At 50.0% G+C, this 22,097-nt stretch overlaps 1 protein-coding gene and 1 long non-coding RNA gene across 5 annotated transcripts; both read left to right on the top strand.

Moving 5' to 3' along the window:
* The first annotated feature begins 60 nt into the window (after positions 1 to 60).
* clcf1 (cardiotrophin-like cytokine factor 1) lies at positions 61 to 10,799 on the top strand. 2 transcript variants are annotated; one of them, XM_055512534.1, is made up of 3 exons: positions 61 to 444; positions 8,123 to 8,277; positions 8,366 to 10,799. In XM_055512534.1, the coding sequence occupies exons 1-3, from the start codon at positions 426 to 428 to the stop codon at positions 9,578 to 9,580; spliced, it is 1,389 nt and encodes a 462-aa protein (XP_055368509.1). In that variant the 5' UTR covers positions 61 to 425; the 3' UTR covers positions 9,581 to 10,799. The 2 variants fall into 2 exon arrangements, with proteins under 2 accessions (XP_055368509.1, XP_040928648.1); XM_041072714.2 differs by lacking the exon at positions 61 to 444 and adding an exon at positions 5,338 to 5,776.
* Positions 10,800 to 15,337: 4,538 nt separating this feature from the next.
* Positions 15,338 to 21,694, top strand: LOC129604775 (uncharacterized). 3 transcript variants are annotated; one of them, XR_008695972.1, is made up of 4 exons: positions 15,341 to 18,568; positions 18,680 to 19,421; positions 20,421 to 20,783; positions 21,076 to 21,694. It is a non-coding gene; the product is annotated as an uncharacterized LOC129604775 (long non-coding RNA). The 3 variants fall into 3 exon arrangements; XR_008695973.1 differs by having other exon boundaries at positions 15,366 to 16,890; positions 18,190 to 18,568; positions 20,421 to 21,694; XR_008695971.1 differs by having other exon boundaries at positions 15,338 to 18,568; positions 20,421 to 21,694.
* Positions 21,695 to 22,097: the final 403 nt, after the last annotated feature.

Here is a 22,097-nt window from a genome sequence, read left to right on the forward strand (position 1 = left end):
ATGCGTCAACCCGGTGATTCACTAGTACCGAGGAGGAGGATAACGAAAGAAGGAGAGACCGGGATGGGGAGGAGGGGAGGAAACGGAGAAAGGGTAGAAAACGAGGAGGAGGAGGTACAAAAAGACGCCGTCATTATGACTGTCACACAGACCACACAGACGAGCCAGCGGAGCGCTTGGGCTCCATCCCGAGAACCCGGCAGCCGATGCTTGATATAATCCATACGTCCATACAGGATTAAGGACATCACCTGCTTTTCCGTCATCATCTGGAGGCGCCCGAGCGCACGTGATTGAAACTTTGCGATTTTCTTTTGAGCGAACCGGTCCAGAGACGGCAGCGGTATCGGTTTATTTCAGCTGCCCCGTCTACAAGTGGAGGAACTTTTCAGCGGGCAACGAGGCGAGTAACAGGATTGGAGAAAATGAACACGTTTAGCGGAGGTAAGTCCACGAGTCCAATGCGTATTGTGGAGATTTTTCAAAAACCGAAACAAATTTCTTTTAGAACAACACAGACGCCTTCCTGTTCCGCACGAGTATTATTTCCAATTTCTTTGTTGAGAGGACGATTTGTTTTAATCTACTTAAAGTCATAATACCTGCTTGCAAAAGTGTTTTCCGTTCTGTCCACTATCTAATATTTATTGGCATTACAGGTATTTCTGCATCTACAACGTCACTAATCAATTTGCAAATACGAACTCAAAGCCTGTTTATTTAAACTGTTAATGAATTTTATTTTAATTTCATTATCAGACACTTGATGAAATGTGGTGGTGGTTCAGTCACAGCCAAACATGATCAAATAATTTTAAACAGTAGATATTAGGGGGAAAATTAACAAACTGGATCAGAAGATTACTTTTAAAGAAATGTATTGATTTTTATATTTGATATGTGAGAGGATGAGAAAGAGAGAAAAGTTAGACAGACAGACAGACAGACAGACAGACAGAGACAGACAGACAGACAGACAGACAGACAGACAGACAAATAGTGTGTGAAACAGGGAGGTTGGGGGTCTTATTCATGGTAAAATGACTGTGGTGAAGCAGGTCAGGTCAGAGGCAGCAAAAGCCTCTGTCTAGTTAGCTGTCACTGATATGAGAAAGTACATGATTCACGTTAGTCAGGGTGTGAACGTGCACACACACACACACACACACACACACACACACACACACACACACACACACACACACACACACTCCCTTGGGATGGCTGGTGCGGCTGCTCCTCTATGTCTATGAAGGGAAGGAGAAGAGGAGCGGAAGGAGACAGGACGGGAAGATAAAATGAGGTGCCCATCAAAAGATCACCCAACTCCTCTGTTCCTCTTCTTCCTCCCTCCCTTCCTTTCCCCTCGTCATCCTCCTTCTGTTTCTCCTTCATCATCATGAGAACCCACTGGCCATCAGCAAATCTGGGGGAACTGTAGGACAACAAATAGTGAGCTGAGCTCAGACAAGCTGCTGCTCCCTCTGATACTCTGAGCAAATAAACACGCAGGGAGCTCAGCTGTTCAACAACTTGCCACCTTTGACACACACACACTTGCAGAAACACGTCACCTTTCCCAGGAAGACACCCAAGTCGAGAAACATGAAGGCGATGGCTTTTTTGACCATTGCTGACTGTGCTGCACATGCACAGACGCGCGTGTTTGTCTTTGTAGTAGATGAGAAAGGTATGATGGCTCATTCCATGCACCTTTACCCTACAACCACCCCTCACCCTGACCAGAACCCAGTCCCAAGCCTCAAACAGCCCTTTGAAGTTGTGAGGACCAACCAAACATGTCCTCCCAATAATAGCATGACACACACGTTTATCCACACTGCCATAGAAAATCATCCTACACACACACACACACACACACACACACACACACACACACACAGAAAAGGCCTGTTATTGCCGGAAGGCTTGAATTAGTGTCGGTGTGTTTCAAATAAAAGCGATAGTGTATTTTGGACCAGTGAGTTAAAACAAGCTGGGAAACAAAGCGGGAGAGAGAAGAAAGGTGGAGCGAGGGGAGCGACGGAACATCTTTGGACTTTGCTCAGCGCCGTCCTCAGTCGTAGGCTGAGATTGTGGGGTGAGAGGGTAAAGAGAGGCAGAGGCAGATTAAAGCGGAGCAGGCAGACGGAGGGAGGAACTGGCGGCCGAGGGGTTAATGCAGTGCAGATTCCCGATTGACAAGTTAGCAGCACCCAGAGGGAAAGAGAGCGGAGAGGGAAGGGGGGAATGATATAAAATGAGTCGGTCACGCTTTGAACAGTTACACATGCTGTTTACATTTTTCCCAAATTAACATGGCCCCTCGCTTCACAAAACTCTCCCTCGCTCCCTCTCCCCTCCACCAACTCCTCTTCCTCTCAAATCCTGTCTTCCTCCCCCTCTTTCCCTCCGTCTCTATCCTTCACCACGTTAGCATGTCTTTTCTCTTGGTCAGAACCGTGTTCGGAAACTAAAACAAGAATATGTATATAACTAATAAATGTCCTGGATTCAGGTTTAGATAACGTGCACAGTATTAGTTTTCAAATGCTCATTTTAGATTCTTAAAACTATTTATTTGCAACAACTAGTTGTAAAATAAATACTCTGGAAGCAGAGCATAAAGCAATATTCAAATACATAACTATTCATGTCCAGAGATGAGGAAAATAGAGACAGGTCTAATGCTAACGCTCAAACCAACACATCAGTCAGGTAATATAAAGATAATTAAGAAAAAGTGTCGGTTACACAACTGAAATTACTGGAACGCAGTTAGAAATAATATCATTATCATAAAAAGTAGATGCATATTATCTTCAGCTCCTTTGCATCACTTTTTACTTTTTTACCCGCTTTGTTTAAAGTTCAGCAGCAGCTTCTTGCCCGATAGCATTTTCATGTAGTATTTTTTAGGAGGCGATCATGAGATTAAGATGGGGAGAAGCTGGGCTGGGGCTGGCACAGCGGTTTAAGAGGTAAATTAAAAGCCGAAGGTCTGAAAAAGGGGGAAAAAGGAGGGAGTGAAAGATGTCGATGGAGTGAAGGAGTGGAGCCAATTAGTGAAAGGAAGAGAAGGGAACAGTAATTAGGGAGTAAGAGGAAGGAGACTTTAAAATCAAAGTTGGACGTCTCACAAAGGTTTAGGGGGGGGGGGGGGGGGGGGGGGGGCATACAGAGCGACAACCAAATTGAAACCAAACATGGTGATAAAGCATAAAGTGACTAGAATGCAAAAATTATATAGTGGCTAATAGTGTGAGGAGAGGCAGACAGCAGAGCTCAGAGCATGTGGAGTTTATGACCAGTGAGAAATGCTTTCACAGACTCTCTGGGCATAAAAATGATTTTTATAGTTTTTTTATTGTGTTTTCTTGCTTCTTCCTTTGTCTTCGGGCCACTGATGTCGTCCTGGCAGCGCCCGTGCGTGTCCAGAACCAAGAGGATCAATTTGAAATTCAATATGAACAAACCCCTCCGCTGGGAAACGCGTGTCTGCCCACAGTGGCCCGTCGTCACGCATTTATCAACGTGCACGTTGTCCCTGCGTACGTGGACCTGCATCATCTGGAAGCGTGCGCGTGCACGTGTACGTGCACGTGTATGTGCACGTGCGTGTGAGGTGGTGAAGGAATGCGTTTGACTGAGCACAGGCTCGCACATAAATCTGGGCTGTGACTGTACGCGGAGGCACAACACCAACGCTGACCCAGACACACACACACACACACACACACACACACACACACATACACACACACACACACACCTCGCCGGCGGCCCAGCGCGTGTCTCGGTCCCCGTCCTCCGCTCGTCTGCACCCACATGTGTTCATGTTCAGGTTAAGCGCTTTGACAGGAGGCAGATTTGCCACCAGGTACGCTGCAGCGGAATAATTAAAGAGCTATGCGAGAAGCACCTCCTCTGGATTTGGCTCGTCTCTGTCAGCGGAGGCAGGATGAGCCTGCAGCTCTGTCTCTGACAGCGACTGCAAATATGCAGGACAGACAGGGGACGAACACATCAACACGCGCCATCGTATTTCACCAGGTTTCCCTTTAATTGCTATGATTTTTGAAAGCTAGGGAGGAATATTTGCCCATTTACTTTGGCTGCGGTTGCTGTTATCTCACTCTCCCCCTGATAAGTCTTAGTACAAACCGCTGCATCAAACGCTCTGCGACTATGAGGTGGAGCTGTTGTAGCACATCCAGAGCGCTGCTAAAACATCCTCCGACCTGCTTTCTGTCTCGCTTTTAGCGCTGCGTCAGTCGTGCCTTCACACATATGCAGAGACCGACGGAGCCCTGAACGAGCGCAGATGCCGGCCTTTGCACCTTCTGCTGATCACACTGTGTACATGTTTAGTTTTTGCAGTGGTGCACTGTGTTTGGTGACGATGATTTTACTCCTGAGAACATGGATTCTTTTTTTTTTAATGCAATCCTTCCTCTGGGCTTAAAGGTCACGCAAAGTGACCTCAGTGTCAAACAGAACAACCTCTGGTGACGACGTGTCTCATAAACGAAAAACTTCACCAAAGTGACATTTAAACTGCAATTGCTTTGCAAATAAAGGCTTTTATTTTTTAATTTTGTAATTAAATTACATTTCTTGCATAAAGTTAAATGAACATATGTCTAAACAACATAAAATTCAACTTTGTGTCAGAGATACAGAAAAGAAGCATGAAACATGTCTGCTTGAATCCATCCTTCTGCTTGTTCTGTCGCCATCCTAATCAATGCTGTGCTGGAAATGATACGTCTATTTGGACCTGATTCATAACATCTTCCATGTACTGATGTTTCCCCTCTGGTTAAGACCTCTTTCAAGTGGTTAGAGAACACAGGGCAACCTCTTTTGGCACCGGAGTTAGTTTTTCCTGGACCAGACGGGAGATATTTCGTTGCACATGGTTTTCCCACAATACCAAATTCAGCTTAAGTGCTTGTTTAAAACCTCAGAGCAGCGGTGCATGTTGGGAAAGACGAGTCCCTCTCGCAGCAGAGCGGAGCAGCGCGGCACCCACAGGCACCGCTTCGCCCGCAAATGTCAAGTGTGCAACGCGGCCGCCTCTGCCCCCGAACAGCGCCGCGTGCCCCGGGTTTCACCCCTGAACTGCGACCACGCGCCGGTGCTTGATTCGGACCGACTGCGAGCGCAGGAGCTCTGGCGCCCGAGCCCCGCGCTCAGCTCTGCTTTGCAGATGGCGGCCAGACTGAGGGCCACGTCTGACTTCAGATCAGCGAGCAAACTGAAGATAAAAATATGATCTGTTGTGAATAATGGAGCTCCCCTGCGAGTGCGTGTGTGTAAGCCTAATTACACACACACACACAGGTCACGGTCGACCGTTGTAGGGAACCCCTGTGTTGCTGTAATGCAATCCTCCCGCTGAGAATGTTCTGGTTTCAACCCTGCCCTGCAGAGTGCGCTTCCTCTGCCAGGTATACAGCCTGCAGGGCTCACCTTGAAGTCAGGCCATGCGCCGACTGCAGCAGTTACTCAATCTAATGTTATATAATAACAACACTTCTCAGGGCCGGCGATGCCTCCGTGTGCTTGTGCAGAGCGGCGCTTGTTCTTAGCCGCAGATGAGGATGCCTTCAGACATGTCAGCGCTCAATCACAACAACAAGACTGCTTTGCGTCTGGCAGTCATCTCGGAGCATGTGGCTGCAGACAAAAGGAAACGTTCTGGAAGAGTTTGGGTTGATTTTTGCCAAGGAGCGTTTTCTTTTTCATCTTTCCTTCGGGCACCTTTCTGAGCGTACGTGCTTGTTTCTATTTGCGTGCGTCTCCTTGATTGCTGATGTTTGGATGCTAATGGAGGACGCTCGCAGGGACGAGCCTGTGGTTTTGATGAGAGATGCTTATTGCTTCAGACAGGTGATGAGGCTGTCTGTGGTGGAGGAGAGCGGAGGTGGCTTGGCTGGCGGGAGTTATGCTGCGTGACTGATTTCAAGGTGTGTGTGGGAGCATGTGGGAGTTGCCCGGGCCCGGCAACGGGGATTTAGAAAACAGCCGGCGAGGATCCTTTGATGCAGCCGACTCAGGGTCGACAGGTAGTGGAAGACGGCAGCTTCGTTTCTTCACAGCTGGTGTTTGCTTTGGGTTTGTCAGCGTCACTCTCATGACAAGCATTTCTAATGCTCTATTAATTTGAAAGTGCGGCTTTCCAAATGTGTCAATCAACTTGTCACTAAATCTGGAGTCATTTCATGAAAATAACTTTTCTATGTCAGCTTTTGTTTGAGCAAACGGCAGAGTATTATTCTAAAAATATATATATATATATTTATATAAAGCATCTAACATAATAAAATTGTATTTAATATTGCTTTGTTAAAAAGACAAGATCTGCTTATGTTAATGCTTCGTACGTTTGATGTGAATGTTGAACCCACACAGCGCGTTGCAGGATCGTGTGTATAGCACATATCATAAGTTAGTTTCTACCCAGCCCTTTTAAGGAGTGCATACCGATACCTCAAGTGTAATCAGCTGAGTCAGAGGAAGAGGTGTTGACTGTTTTAGGTCAGAACTAGTTTTCTAAGAGCCACTGAAAATGTTTTGAGAGTAAATGTTTTGCAAGGTGCCCGTTTAAAGAGGCTCATTCATCCTCAGGGGCCTCCCAGATGAAAGAGGGAGAAGAAAGGAGCTCACGTAGGAAAGGCAGCAGAGGAGTTAATCGGGGTTAATTGGCCGCTGTTATTTTGACCGAAAGGCAGAAAAGCGATAAGAGCGTTGAGAGGGAGAAGGACGAGCGAGGAGGAAGCCTTGAGAGCGAGCGGGCGAAGAAAGACGGAGTGGGTGAGGGAGAGAGAGGCCGACAGGGTCGCACACTCTGTGTAATACGTATTACACACCTGCTGCACAGCAGCACGTTTGGCCTGTAATGACGGGCATGAATCACCGCCGACTGACTGGGCGTCGGGGGGGGGGGCGAATGAGAGGGAGGATGGAGAGAGGGATGACAGAGAGCAGAGGCCGCGGGAGAAGTATGGGTCGAGGCTTAGGGAGGCGCTGGGAGGAAGCGGAGGGAGGAACAGCGCGAAAGTGAGAGCGTCGAGGACGAACACGAAGTCCCTCAGAGCTGAAAACCACCTTTCAGCTCCAATTTTCTCTGTTTGAAACCAGAGACAGGGCACTAAAAGGTTTCACTCACTGCCCCCCCACCCCTCTGCCCCCCTCTCTCACACACACACACACACACACACACACACACACACACACACACACACACACACACACACACACACACACACGTAACTACACAACTCCTCACAAACACTCGCGCAGTAACACGAAACACCTACACAAACACTCGCAGACCCAAACAAGACGTCCGCAGCAAACACACAACTAATACAAACACATTAATGTTTGTGATTGTAAAGGGAGCCACATGTGTTTTGAGGAGATCGGCGAGGAATGAACACGTGGGCGTGCGTGCGTTGACGTCCTCCTTCGATCACTTACGCTGTTATTGTGAAAGCTCCAGCTCCAGCTCCGTCGCAGGAGAACGAGGATCAGGTTCTCCGCTTTGGGTTCGAGGCGTTGAAGCGTTTGGCTGTGACGCCTGACGCGGTGTTACAGGCCTGAGTGTCCTCATAACTATAGGCAACTGTGTGTGTTTAAGGGCCCTGGACGTAGGAGCCATTTGTCTGACTGTCTGGAGCTATTAAGCGAGGTTTTATTTGAAGCCAGAGTAAACCTCCGACAGCCAGAAACCTCTAAGACCAGATTGGAAACGGAAAAAGCTTTATTGGCAGTGTCAGATGACTCTGACCTGGCAGTGTGTAAACAGACAGGCCCATCGCCATAGAGACAAAGAAATAAACCAGAATATTGTAAAAATTCCTATAAACAGAGTGACGGTGCGGCGACTGGAGCGAAGCGTGGAAACTGTGGCTGGAGGTGATTGTGGCCCGCTGAGCTCTCGCATCATCAAATTCATTAAAACTCCAAGTTAAATAATCACAAAACGACTGGGGAAATAATGGCCGGGATGAATTACGCCGCGCTGTTATGATTGCGAATACCTCCGCCGCGCGCGTTCATTATCTGCCTGAGATTCAATCCGTCCCGTGCTCTTTCTCATTTCCCCCCACAGTTCATCCGCGGCAGCTGGTCCTGCTGTTGGCAGTCGCCGCGGCGACCGCCCTCGACCCGTCCCGCAGCCTGGCCAGCGAGAGGAGCTCCATAGAGAGCACGTACGAGCTGACCAAGTACCTGGAGTATCAGCTCAAGGAGATCAAGGACGTCTATGTAGGTGGAGGCGATGCTTCTCCTTCCTGCTCCGAGCCGTAGTTTTGCAGCCTCTTCACCCTCTGTTTCCCTCTGTGTCCGTCTCCAGCTCACGTACCTGGGCCCGCCGTTCAACGATAAAGACTTCTCCCCCCCGCGGCCCAACAGCACCGCGCTGTCCCTGCCCAGCGCCGCCACGCGCCTGGAGCTCTGGCACGGCCTGGAGAACCAGGCCCGGCTCGCCCAGAACCAGAAGGCCTACTCGGTGCTGCTGACGGCCGTCAGGGAGCTGGCCCGCTCCACCCTCTGCCCCTCCCTCAAGACCTCCCTGCTTCACTTCTGCACGGGCCTGGACGGCCTGCTGGGCTCCATATCCGCCCTGATGACCACCCTGGGCTACGCGCTTCCCCCCGCGTCCGCCAACGCCGCCGAGCTGCAGCTCGCCCAGCGGGCGGCGGGAAGCAACCGGGCGGCGCCGCTGATGAGCCAGAGCCTGTACAGGTCCAGAGCAGGGACGAGGGCGGAGTCGGGTCAGCGCAGCAGCCAGAAGCGCAGCGGGGTGAGGGTGGTCAGGGGGGAGAGGGAGGACGGCACCACCCTGGAGTCAGAGAGAAGGAGGGGGAGGGACGGGAGGAGAGGGGAGGAGGCCTCTGCTGCGGGAAGGAGGGAGAAGGCGAGAGGAGAAAGCAGGAGGAGAGGGAAGAGGGAGGAGCCAGAGGCCGACGAGTGGGCGAGAGGAGAGGGAGAGGTGGAGGCGGGAGGGAGAAGGAGGCGGTTGCTGAGCATCAGTGAGGATGGAGAGGAGCCGGAGCCCGGCTTCCGCGTGTTCCTCCAACCAGAGCCCGTCCAAAGCCACAACCAGTACAGCTTCAACCCCAACTCCCACCACACGGACGCGCTGAGGAAGGAGGACGGGTTCATGGAGGGCACGGGTTTGATGGAAAAGGCCATCAACGCTGACGTTCTCTCCTCCTACTCCAGCTTCCATCAACAGCGCCGGCTCCCTCGCTCCCTTCTCCCCCCCACCCTCCAACCTCCCGCCTCCACTCACTCCCTCCTCTACCAGTTTGGGGCGAGCGAGGCGCACACCCTCGTGCCCCAGCCCCTGTCTTTACGGAGGGGCACCTCGCTGCTCCCCCCTCCCCTTCTCTCCCCCTCCTCCTCTTCCTCCTCCTCCTCCTCGGCATCGCTCCTGTCGGTGCGGCCGACCATGAACGACTTCGCCCGCAAGGTGGAGGGCTTTTGGATATTGCGGGAGCTGCAGAGCTGGCTGTGGAGGTCAGCGAAAGACTTCAACCGCCTCAAGAAGAGACTCCGAAGCTGAGACGAAGCAGAGGAGGCGCTCGAACACACGGACGTGCAGTTTATTGGAAATCTATTATTTGCACAAAATCCGAGTGGAAGCAAACAGAGAGCTTTAACAGGCGACAGCACACAAACACGTTCGTGGTTACCACATTCATTCATACTGTACTGGAATAAGTGAATGAAGGACTGTTGGCAGCTCACCAGCAGCGCTAATGGAATATAACACACACAAAGCCAACACATTACCAGCACTGTCACCCGCCTAATGCACATAGCAGCTCCATGAGCGAGACGCGCCGGGCCTGGGCCCAGTTACCGGACTTCACGGCTCATAGATCAACACAAAAGCCAGTGTAGGTGGTTAGAGGCGCGCACGAGGACGGAGCGAGTGACGCTCGGCCGCGCACACAGTGCAGCCCATTGATTCGGTGGCTCCCAGATGCGTGAATCAGCAAACGGTCACGTTCTCTAAAGTACGTCTGAATGGGCGAGAGACAAAGGGAGAGCGGGACGTGGCCGGAGGGATGGAGAGGGCACCGTGGAGGAGGGGGGGGGGGTGTCGCAGCGGATGGAGGGGAACTGCTGAGTAATCAGACTGGTCAGTTACAGTAACTCTACACACACACACACACACACACACTGTTCAGAAGTGGGTCTTCACTTTTTATGTTTCTTTGAACACAATTTAAACAACCTTAAACAATATGTAGAAGTTTCAGGAAACCTGTGTTTTATTTTCTGGCCTAAAACGACACAACTGGCTTCAACATGAACCCCAGTCAGTCAGCTTAGCACGGCGACTGGGAACATGGGGAATAATTAAGGTTACTGCGTCTAATAAGCGTCTCCGGAGCTCATTAAAACACATTCTATCCACCCATAAACCACAAACTGGAAACACCGCCTCCCTCTTCGCTTGCAACACCATCACAGCGTCATCAATGAATGGATTAAAGCAGGACATGATGATTGTTCCACAAATAAACGTCTTCCGCTGTGTGTCTGTCTGTGACGGGACCAGGTCCAGTCTCAGTCTGAATGAATCTTTGTGACTCACGTCGTGATGTTCCTTCTGTATCGCCCACCTGGCTTTCCTGTGTTTTCAGCGTGCCTTGAATAATGTGGATGATGGTTCTAGATCATATATTTATTAAACAACAATTTATTTATTTTCCTCCAGTGTGAAAATACTGTATTGTAGCGCAAGAGAGAATAAATACTAGCTTTTGTACAGAGCCTGGTGTTATTGGTCATTGGGGAGCCAGACGAGAAATAAACGCGTATGGGATTTTTTGTTTGCAGTGCTTTGAGTTTTATAGGGATGGTTTTGGGTGATTGGCACAACGGGAGAGGAGTCCGGGGTCGGGGCGTTTTCTGGAAAACAAAGGCCGGCTCACATTCACGGCGAAAAATAGAGCAAGGGAGGTGGAGTGTGAGAGCGTTTTTATTTGTCTGTCCGGGCGAAAATTTACGATCGCTCGTCTTCCCTTTCATCTCCGTCTTCCCACCTCCCACTGCATCGTGGCCCCGCCCACATTGCTCCCCCCCCCTCCCTCCTCCACCGAACACATCCTTCCGTCATACGATAGTGAGGGATTTACATAGGAACAAACAAGCACAGGTACAAACACCGGCCCCTATGATTCCACCCAACCGCTGCCTCTCTTTCAATGCTGCCGTTGTCCCAGACTCTTATCGCCTCTTCACGCGTCCCTTGTCTCCCACGCCCACCGTCCACCTGCTATCTTTTCCTTTCCCGTTTGTCTTTGTATTTTTTTTCCCCCCGCGTCCCCCTCGGCTCCCTGCCCCCCTCTCCCCCCGAGGCCGGCTATTAAAGGATCAATGAGAATCTCCTTTCCATCACCTCTGAGGTGCACACCTGCAACCACACACGCACACACGCACACACACACACACACACACACACACACACACACACACACACACACACACACACACACACACACACACACACACACACACGCACATACGCGCGCGCACACACACGAACCACGCTCTGGTGAACAAGTGCACGCATGAACCTTTAAAAAGCAGCAGGAAGTGACTTAGACGGGAGGTCGAGCGTGTCGACGCTGACACATCATCGCACACACTCGCGGCTCTCAGACATGACACATATATGTACACACACCAGGCTGTTTTTGCGTTCAGTAAGCAATGAGCGTGGGGCCGCCAGCAGGCCACAAAGGCAGCTTTGTGCGGCCCCAGTGTGTGTGTGTACATTGTGTGCCCCTGTGTGGGCTTGCAAATGTAGCACGTGTGTGAATCATTATCTGTGTGTGTCAGAATGTCGTTGGAATGAGGCCTGTCATGCACAGCCACCCAGCAGCCATCACTCACGGCCCCGTCTGCTCTCCTTCTCCCTCCGTCTGTCAGCCGAGCAGAGACAAATTGCTGTAACTAATACGCAACAGGACGGCTGAGTCCTGTTAGTGCGACTGACTCCTCCGAGCGCGGCGAGGCCCCGGCGTCGTCGGCCGCCCGTCGGACCGAACGCACCGAGCAGAGCGGCGCTCGGCCCGTCCCGATCCGGCGAGTGGAGCAATGCAAGGAAATGCAATGCAAAAGACACCCCCTCGTTCTCGAGCGTGAGGAGAGGAAACTCTAGATTGCAGAACATAAAGTAGAAGCGAGCATAAAGTGGTTAAATCAGCTCCACGTTGACTACCTGCTGTTTTGTTCCACAGTTAACAGAGGCCTCCATTTATATTATCTACTGTAATTATTCTGCCATAACTTTCAACTGGAGGGAGACGCGTCAAACGAATCTGGACAAGACTCGAACAGTTGACATCACGTTTAAATGCACAGTTTTTTCCCAGTAAAAGACTTTCAGTATATTTCTGAGCAGTTTTGCACTATTACTTTGAAGCATTAAAAGCCTGATGCTGCACGGATCCACTGGAAGGTGGAGCTCGGAGTTTGTGAAACATCTGCCTCTTTGACAACTTGTCTTCGGGCATTAGAATGTAACAAACTGAAAGCATTCTGGTGAGAATCTCCCATTAATTCTTTTTCACAGATAATAAAACATGGGGGGAGATTATGGCGCATGGCTTTTGGCAGTATATTAAGGCGACCACAGAGTCGGTCTTGGATTCGTGGAGCCTCTGTGGTGCAGTCATTCGTTTCCTGTAACAACAATGAAGTTTTCTGACAGTGCAAAATGAAAACAGCGATTTAATGACGACGAGTCCAGTAAAAAACTGGATAAAATGAATATGTTATCCCAGGAAATACTAAAAGATGTTGGACATCATGATCTTCCTGCGAGGTCTAATGAAACGTTATGGTTCTAAGGGTTCTAACGGGTTTCCTTTGCATTAGGATTCTTTTTCCTACGGATCAGCTCGACTTTTGCGTTCCATGACTCTGGCGTGTTCGTCGCCAGTGGCCAGAAACCCTGTCCTACTCCTTTAAGGCTCCCAGATGCTCTCGCCGGACCGCTCTCGGACCTCCTCTTCCTCTCCATCCGCCGTTCCTCTATTTGTTCTCTGTCTCCCGATCTTTTTCCCATATGTCCCGCCGCCTTCCCCTCGCCGTGTCCATCTGTGTGCCATCCTCTCCAGCCGCGCGGGCGGCCATTTTGTCATTTGGTGTCCTCTTTGCCTCATTTTCACCGCACTTGAGCCCCCCCCCCCCCCCTTCGCCGTGCTACAATCAAGCCCTTTCACGCTTCCCTCCAATTCCCTGGGCCACCCCCGCGCTCCCGTCCTCCTCTTTCCTTCGGACGATCTCCTGCTCCTCTTTCCACCCTCACTGCTCTGCTCACCTGCAGCACATAAAAATTCCTCTTTTCTTTCTCCAGAGGATTGTTGAGTCGCGCAGGGATTTACTGCATTCTTCTATGCTCTCTCCATATCTGTCTCCCCTTGTTTCTCTCCATTTTGGCAGCACTACACAGTGTTTGATTCAGCCCTTCTTCCCCTTTGTTCTTTTAACACATTTCTGTGCTTTCTCTCCATCCCTCCCTGTATAATAACACATACTAATCTAGCTGTTGTTTCCATGACCCCACCTTAATTTTATTTTTACTCCTCAGCACCCACTCTACCTGCTCCACCTGGCCTCTCCCTGCTGCTGGATGTCTGCCACGACCGGGATCCTCCCGCCTCCACTCGCTTCGCTGGAGGCTGCAGGGTTGGGCTGCACCTTCGCTCTGCCGTTTTGGGGCTGGTGGGGGCGAGGAGGCGCAGGGGTGCTCCAGGGCCTGGGACGGGGCTGATTTACGAGTTAATCAATTGTTCGCCCGTGTGAGTGAGCGAAACCACAGAGGTGTGTGAGCGCTTTCATGTCGCTGTCTGTGCTTGTTGACTCTGTCCTTTAGGAAATCACCGGCAGCTGTCACTGCCGATGTTGCTCGGATCCTCGACATGTTTTCAAAGGCAATTAGGGAGAAAATTGGGCCGGGCTTTCATTCATCTGATGGTTGAATGGCTTGCATGTGTGGATGCTCGTCTTACCTGGTTGTTAAAAGCGATGACATCACACATCAAGTGCATAAAGTACAGTTTGAACTTCAGAAGAATGCAGCTTTACTTTAGCGCTTGTGAAAGAAAAACTACTGGAATCGCACCACCTGTTGAAGCTCAGACTACTTTGCATGTGTGTCTTTGTGGAGACGTTTGCCCACAGTGAAACACCTGGACAATATAAACATGTCAGGTCCCCTTCTTCTTTGTCTCCCGTTCAGTTATTTGCTATGAAGCAGCAACATCTGGTACGAAGTGGGACGGACAGCTCGGCTATCATTACTTTATGATATGACAAAACAAACATAAATCCAGACTAATGACCACATCTTTGCTGTCAGTTTATCCAGACTGACATTTAAAATGATAACAGGCAGCTAAACGTTGACCGTCTAACTTTACAGCGCTGTAGACGCTGAGCTCCGCAGGCAGCTGAGCGGTATTTCAGCAAAACGCTGTACACACTGAGACATAAATCAGCGTTATCAGAGTTGAACTCTCTGGAGGCTGCGCTGCAGGAGCTTCAGCGTGGGGTGAAACAAACCCGCGTGATTCTAGTAGGTGTTATTCCTGCAGATTTAGTGAAATGATGAGGCGAGAATTCACCGGAGCCACTCGGAGACAGACCATCAGAACAGATAACCGGGCCGCGTTTGACGACATCTAATAGGTCTGAAAACCGACTGCATCCTGGCGATCGCACATGTGCACAAATGCGAAGCAGAAGGGGAAGCGGTGAGGCGGGCGAGGGATAACGAAGACCAGCGGAGTAAACACACGCATATCCAAACACGGAGCACATCCCGCACCTCCAGCCCCCGGGCCGAGACACCCTGGGGTGCATCCAGCAGCCGCGGCCAGGAACGTCCCCGAGCGGATCCGCTCGGCTCAGTTCATGACAATCAGCCTCCATCCCATCCCTCATAAAATGTGATTTATGATTGATGGCTGAAGCTGACGTGTGTGAGCAAAAAGATTTTCAGGGTTTTTTTTTCCCCCTGAAGCCTTGTGTAGGAGTCAATGAGGCATTTTACATGTTGCAATGTTGCAGTCTGCGTTACATGTCACGCTTTGTTGGAGACTAAAATGGCTGTTTTGGGCTAGATGTCCACCCACATCCCAGGACTGAAAACACTCTCTCTCTCCCTCACACGCGCACACACACACACACACACACACACACACACACACACACACACACACACACACACACACACACACACGCTTCTACCCCATTCTGTGACCTGCTAAAAATGGTGCGAAAGGTAAATAGAAAGCTTTTAAACTGTCTGCCGGACGCACAAGCGCAGGAGCTCATGGAGGAACTACAGACTCGCCCACGGTCGCTTTTACCAATCACGTTCACGCTCCGGACACCTTCTCTGGTTTCAAACGCGAACACACGCGCTCCCGTCGCCTTAAAAGCGAGCCCGCCGTGCGCGCATCTGCACGTCACACACGCAGAGTCGCTCCCAAATCTGCCGTCGTTTGACCACTTTCACGCTCCCACGCCGTTTTTTAAAAGCAGAAGCAAACATTTTTCCACGTGAGGCGTGGAAAGAACACGGGGCATATCTTTTCACAGTCCCCACAGTAATGTGATGGTGTTCCTTCATACCGTCACGCTGTCTGAAGTTTTCTTCAATTCTGCCTTCCTTTCACCATTTGAGCGCATTTAGGCAAGACTGGACAGACAGGGACAGACAGGGACGAGCCAGCGAGCAGGATCTGGAGAAAGTCCCGTCCAGGAGGATGAAAGAGCCCGCGTGCGTTCGACTCACATCCTATTCGTGACACCGGTTTGATGCTTGACAGAGATTTGAACTCCTCATCCCAGACCTGCGGAAGCACCACGGTGCTACAGACCCTCGCGGTGCAGCACCGAGCCTCATCTCGCGCCCTCTCTTTCTAAAACAGAAGTTTCTCTTTTCACATCTTCAATGTAAAAAGAGAGCAATAATAACCTCACGGCTGCCACGCAAGTATTTACTGCTGGGAGCGAACGAGATTTAAAGGGATCCAGAACAAGTTGCTTTGAATAAATCATGCTTTCATGATCATTTTGCTTGGTGGATGGAACAAAGATCAGATGGTCAGTCCTGCCCAGGGTTTCCTGGCTCTGTGTGACAAAGTTAATCCCGTAGCAAAGAGCTCAGTGGGAGCTGAAATAACGAGTGACTAGAATTAGATTTTGTGCAACGTGCCCCGGCTTGATTGACACATTCTACAATCAAATCAAAGTGGTGACAGCTGGGGCTGATTTCCCACAACTGCTGCGGTTTAGGGACAAAGAGCCGAACAAACGGGAAAGCAAAAATACAGAGAAACTCAGCAGAACAGAGGAAGAGCTCGGAGGAGGAGGAGGGGGGGCTTCTTTTTTTTTTCCTTGACGTCACGTCAGATTATTATTTGGAGCTTGGGTGTTATTTGTTTTCCATTAAGCTAACTGCCGTCATTTTCGGACGCCGCCGCAGAGATGCTCGGACGCCGTCGTTTGCAGGAGGCGACGCCATAAACGCGTAACAAGCTACCAGAGCTACCTGGAGGCTGTGCAGCAAGCCGTAAACGCAAAGTTGACGTATTATCACCTTATAAAGTTCATCTGGGAAACACGTTGTCGGAGCAGTTGCGGCGACGCCAGAGCTAAAACGCGGGGACAGATTCAGTCGTCCCGCGGCGCTGATGTCGGTCACGTGATTCAGACGCGCTGTCGCGCATCCAGGCACGGTTGCGTTCGACGGCAGCAGGTTGACAGCGACAGCAGAGGCCGCCTGATGAAATCTGACGGGATAATTAATGCCAGATCCCGTTATGTGTCCGTGACACGCTACAGGTGAGGCACGAAAAACACAAATACGCAGAATAAACAATTTCACTCTGAACGTTGACATTTTCAGCAATATTGAAGGTGTATCGACTCTGCACTGGACTAAACTGTTGTACAAATAGGATAATAGCATATATGTGGCAACAGCGGGTCTGGTTCACATTAGGTTTCCACGCAGGGAGGTTAGGAAGCCTGGGAGGCTCTTCCCAAACATGGGAGATGGGACCCGGCAGAGCCTGGTGCCTGGTTGGAGCCCAGAGGTGGCTGCTCTGCGCTGCACATGCAGGAGTTGGTATTCTGTCAGTTCGAGCCCGTTCTGCAGCACATATGATTCCAATCAGGGTCAAAGTTTAAAATTGACTCAATCACCGTTAATTGAATTCTGACGATGGGGAGCGGCTGATTCCTGAATTGACCGTGACCTCGCGAGGCTGCTTTAAAGTCGGCGAATTCCTCAAGAGAATCTTGAGTTCTGAGGTTTGATCGTTTTTTTGCCCCCCTCTGCGATGCATATTTTGAAAAAACAACAACAACAACAAAAAAACCAATAAAGAAAGGCGTGAATTCAGCTGCAGCTGCCGAGGCCGTGAGCATGAGCGCCATGAGTGTGAAGCTGGCGAGAACCACGGACGTGTGTGTTTTCCTGACCCGCGTGGGACCCGTGTTTGCTTCTCTGCGTCTTAAGCTCTTGGTGGAGTTTCATTAAAGTATGCTTTTAAGTTAATGCATGATGTTATCACGCATCTCCGCTCAGCTCAGCTCAGCTCCTCTCTCGGCCTCTCTCACTTCATTTGTTATCACTTCTGATCTTCTTCCTCCTTTGACTGTCTCCCTCCGAGCGCGCGCGCGCGCGCGCGCGCGCACACACACACACACACACACACACACACACACACACACACACACTGCTGTCTCCCTCCGTTGTTCTCTGCCTGATTTACTCAGCCTGCTTCAAGGCACTCATTATCTACTTGAAGCTATGGAGTTCCTTAAAAGGCAGAAATAGAAGAAGGGCAAGAGGAGAGGGTTAATACTTGAGGCCTCGGATACTCAGACCTCCACCGGGTCTCTAGTCCTTCTTAGGTGCATCCTTTGTTTTGCCTTTCATGCCCATCCCTCCATCCAGAGTTAGTGTTACACCAGTAGCCCTTTCTCTTTCCCCACTCGCCTTGTTCACGAGTTCTTTCCCTGGATCATTCATCATGCGCTGTCGCCGGCGGTTGCGACTCTGTCATGTAAATATCTCATATTTATGCGAATATGCTTGTCCTGTACTGGCGCTGCGTTGATTTTATGCACACTCAGGGTTCCTTTGACTCGGTGCCCCCGCCTTGAAGAGCTTCATGTCATAATTCAAGCCAGAGGCAGACGTGCGATGGGCCCGCGGGCCCAACGGTGCGGCGGCCGTCGCTTTCACACAGCGGGAGATGAAGAGGCGAACGGGCCAATTGATTTCGGGCACCTCCTCGCCTCGCGACGTTCCAATGGGCCGTCGGCGTTTGTGCGAACATGCAGTTTCAATTTGAGGAGCCACAGTGGGAGTCGCACCCCCAACCACAGCGCTGCTGGTGCCATGCTCTGCCCACTGGGCTTCAGAGAGGGAGCGTGCAGGGAACCAGCAGGGGGGCTGATCTTGGCCCACACCCACCACCCTCAAGGTCCACATGCCCCTCGAACATGGAAGGTAACTCAAGCCACATTCAGCCTTCAACTCCACATTCACATCTTCTTCCAATTCTGGCCAACTCTTATTTGATTATAATAAATATCATCTCGTGTGCATCTTTCTGTCCAGCTCCTCGCTCCAACGAGACTCCAAAATTCTGCTTCGTATGAAACCATTTGAAACGACGGTTTACAGGTCATGCTGAAATGTCACACGTCTAATTTCATGTAAGAAAATCGAAGCTGTATATATGTTTTCTGTCGACGGGAGCTGAATTAAATGGAAAATGAGATGATGCTATTTGTCCCTGTTTTATCCAGATGTTCATATAAACTCACACGGGAAGATGATTGTTTTGTGCAGCACATTCAGTAGATGTTTAATAAGCGGTACCGTTGCGTCACGAGGCCACTGGGACGGTTCTATGCCACGTACGTGTGAGTGCTGGAGCTCACAGACGCTGACAGCATCTCAACAACATGTGGAACTGCACTAGGCTGATTTCATCACACCGTCCAAAGAGTGGAGAAACAAAAGTGGAAGCACAAACAATCTTAATTCTAACACTAACTAATTGTTTGAAAAGTCATTTTTGCCTTTTGTGTCGTTCTCGTTGCGAAGGCGCCCGTCCAGCTGTGGCCTCGTCCACCACGGCCTCGCTGCGTCATATGACGTGCACGTGTGCGCTGGCATCTTGAAAACACATTCTTTTGGTGCTTTTGGATCGAGCGGGCCGCACCCACGCGAGGGAGCCGAGGCTCCGCAGCTGACGGGACGCCGGACACAACGGAGGAACAACGGGGACGCTCATCTCACGCCGGACGCCGCCAGAGCCTGGGAGCTCTGCGACGGAAAAGCTTCCAGGGCTCAGGTCTGGGAAGGGGACGATCGGTGAAAGGGATGCATTCAGGCGTTGTTTTCTGTGTTGGAGGAGAGCGCTGGATTGCATTAAGGTTGAGGCTCCTGCTCCAGATCTTACCAGGGGGCAAATAACCCCAGCGGAGACTGTTTAGTTTCAGCCAGCAGCCCTGTTCCCTAAATGATTGGCCAGTAGTTACAGAGGTTAAATAGACCTCCACTGTAAAATGCGGCCCCATGCTGCTTTTACGGGCCTCTGTTGCCCCCCTGTGGCGACCAGCGAGACTCGCTCCCACTGCTCCAGAGCTGTCAGACCACCTGCGTGCAGCGGCGAGCAGAGAAGAGTGCCGCGTGCTAATGGAATCATGGGATTAGAGATGTGTTATGTTTCACGTGCCGCGAGACGCCCAGCGACCGTCCGCACCTTAATGAAAATGAAGACCACATTGGGACCGTGTGAGCGTGTGTGCGCGCTCGCTGATTGCTGTCTGGACCTCATTTAAGTAGAAACAGATTGAAGAATGATAATTAGGTCTAATAAGGTGGAATTTCCCTAACTATGTCAAACAGCAGCCGCATCACAGGGCTGCTTCTAGAGGGTCTTCAGGTCAAATGGAAGCCCACGCTGAGACACACACACACACACACACACACACACACACACACACACACACACACACACACACACATGCTATAGACATGCTATGGAAAATATGAGTTTTTTGATAGTTTTTCCTAATATAGTTTAGCAGAAACACCACCTGCTACTGTAGCAGCTTAGGATATTAAGTTAAGTTAAGTTAAAACAAATAAAACAGACAGATACAGATGTGTCGGTATTCTGTGTCTCTTTTAAGGATTCGCTAAAGCAAAATCCTGTTGCTCAACTCTCTTTCAGACTGGGGGCAGTGATGCTGTGTGGTTTGGAACCACATCTTGTACAGCTCTGAAAAGAGTGAGGCCGCGGACGCACAGGTTTGAGATCAAATGCAATCTTTCTATATCTCCACAGGGACGATGTTGACGCCTGTCAGTCTGGAAAAGCTTCCAGGGTCGTTCCAAAAGCTCCGGGGCGCCACTGAACCCCGGCCAACTGCACGCTGCAGGAGTAGAGAAACTGTGGGACAGTAGTGAATCTTCCAAGGAGCGGTCAAACCTGCCAAAATCTCCCTGTGAACGGAGGATAAAACTCAGAAAGACCCCGGGCTTCAGCATCGAGCCGTCTGCAGCCCTCTCTGTCCCTGGCTTCGCCCGGCATTTATGAGTCCACTGTCAAAGAGAAAAATGAGATTCGTGGCAGAGCATCAAGACGGAGAGCGTTGCTCGCGAGGAAGCAGGACGAACGCCTGTGCACCGTGTGCCAAAACGCACCCAGGTGATCCCGCGGAGCGAGACGCTTTGGCAATTAGGAGCAGGAACCCTGCTGTGTGTGGTAGAAAACTCATATCAGCAAGATATTTATAGCCAGAGTTTAGGTTCTGTTGCATCAGTGACTCTGGGTGCATCAGGCTTTGATTAAACTGCTCTGTCCATAAATCAGAACGTTATAAAATGGCCTTTTATTGTTATCAGGACTGATGTTTCTCATTTTACCAATAACTCTAAGTGTCTGACTTGTCAATAGCATTAAAGTTAACAATGAGAGCTTATTTCTTCCTTCCATGTAGAGTGAATATGGTCACATGCAGTCACCGCACAAGCTCACTCCCAGGCCCCAGACATGGCAACCAACAGGGGGAACCATCCATCATACGCCGTGACATGAACTTGGCCCGAAGCGTCCATGAATTGATATCAAAAACAACTGTATTCTATGAGGTGAGCTGGTTCCTAGCTCTGGTGCATAAAGCAACGTTAACAACCTCATTTGAACTGTGCTATTAAACTGTTTATTGTGAACAAGGCCCGTTACATTCACACGGACCTCACAGCAGCTCCAATGCATCAATGGGGGAATGTACAATGTGAAAAAAGTTTAGTAAAAAAATGTTCTCCTATTAAACGTTGACACTTTCCCATTTTTTTTGTATGGACTACATAGCAAAAGATGAGACCGATGCTGTGAAGTGAAGCAAAATGGTCCTAACCAAAACATTTATAGCAAACTCACCACATAGTGAAACAAACGAGGCCACAAAACTCTCTGACAACAAACATTTGCACAATAAATCTCCTGATTACAATGTGTAAATTGTTTATGCAGGTTTGAAAATGTAACACGGCCTGTGTGTTGTCAGGGTGACTCCTGGTTATAGCTGAATTCTGCCCTCCTGCATTAAACTTTATTAGAACTTGTATTGTGACCTGAGACTTTATGAGACTTCATCATCTGTGTTCACGTTAGCGGAAAACAACAGTGACGAGAGCAAACTGAGCAGCCACGGAGATGAGCTGTTGCTCTGATGCCCTGCATTGTGTCATTGCCTGATCGTGTATTTTACCCAATACCCAACATTTAACCACTAGGTGGCGTCAGAGTTCCTCTAAAAGAGGGACAAGAATCATATTTCGCTGGAAATCTCTTAATGCTACGTGAAGGCTGTTTGCCCACATGTCTTATTTTTTAATTGATCTATTTTTTCATCCCAGGAAAATTCTGTTGTTAGAAAGAAATTATTAGTGAATCATTTCATTTCAGGCAATGGGGAACTTAGAGATCAGTGTCTTGATGCAGGATCAGCAACTCGAT

Source organism: Betta splendens, chromosome 10 (genome assembly GCF_900634795.4).
Source record: "Betta splendens chromosome 10, fBetSpl5.4, whole genome shotgun sequence".
Classification (NCBI taxonomy): domain Eukaryota; kingdom Metazoa; phylum Chordata; class Actinopteri; order Anabantiformes; family Osphronemidae; genus Betta; species Betta splendens.

What these genes read in the sequence shown, in the direction of transcription:
- clcf1 (XM_041072714.2), top strand. Translation starts at nt 5,677, where the DNA reads ATGTGGCTGCAGACAAAAGGAAACGTTCTGGAAGAGTTTGGGTTGATT. An exon ending in CTTCGGGCACCTTTCTGAGC is followed by an intron (nt 5,777 to 8,122) that starts GTACGTGCTTGT and finishes TTCCCCCCACAG; the next exon opens with TTCATCCGCGGCAGCTGGTC. An exon ending in AGGAGATCAAGGACGTCTAT is followed by an intron (nt 8,278 to 8,365) that starts GTAGGTGGAGGC and finishes GTCCGTCTCCAG; the next exon opens with CTCACGTACCTGGGCCCGCC.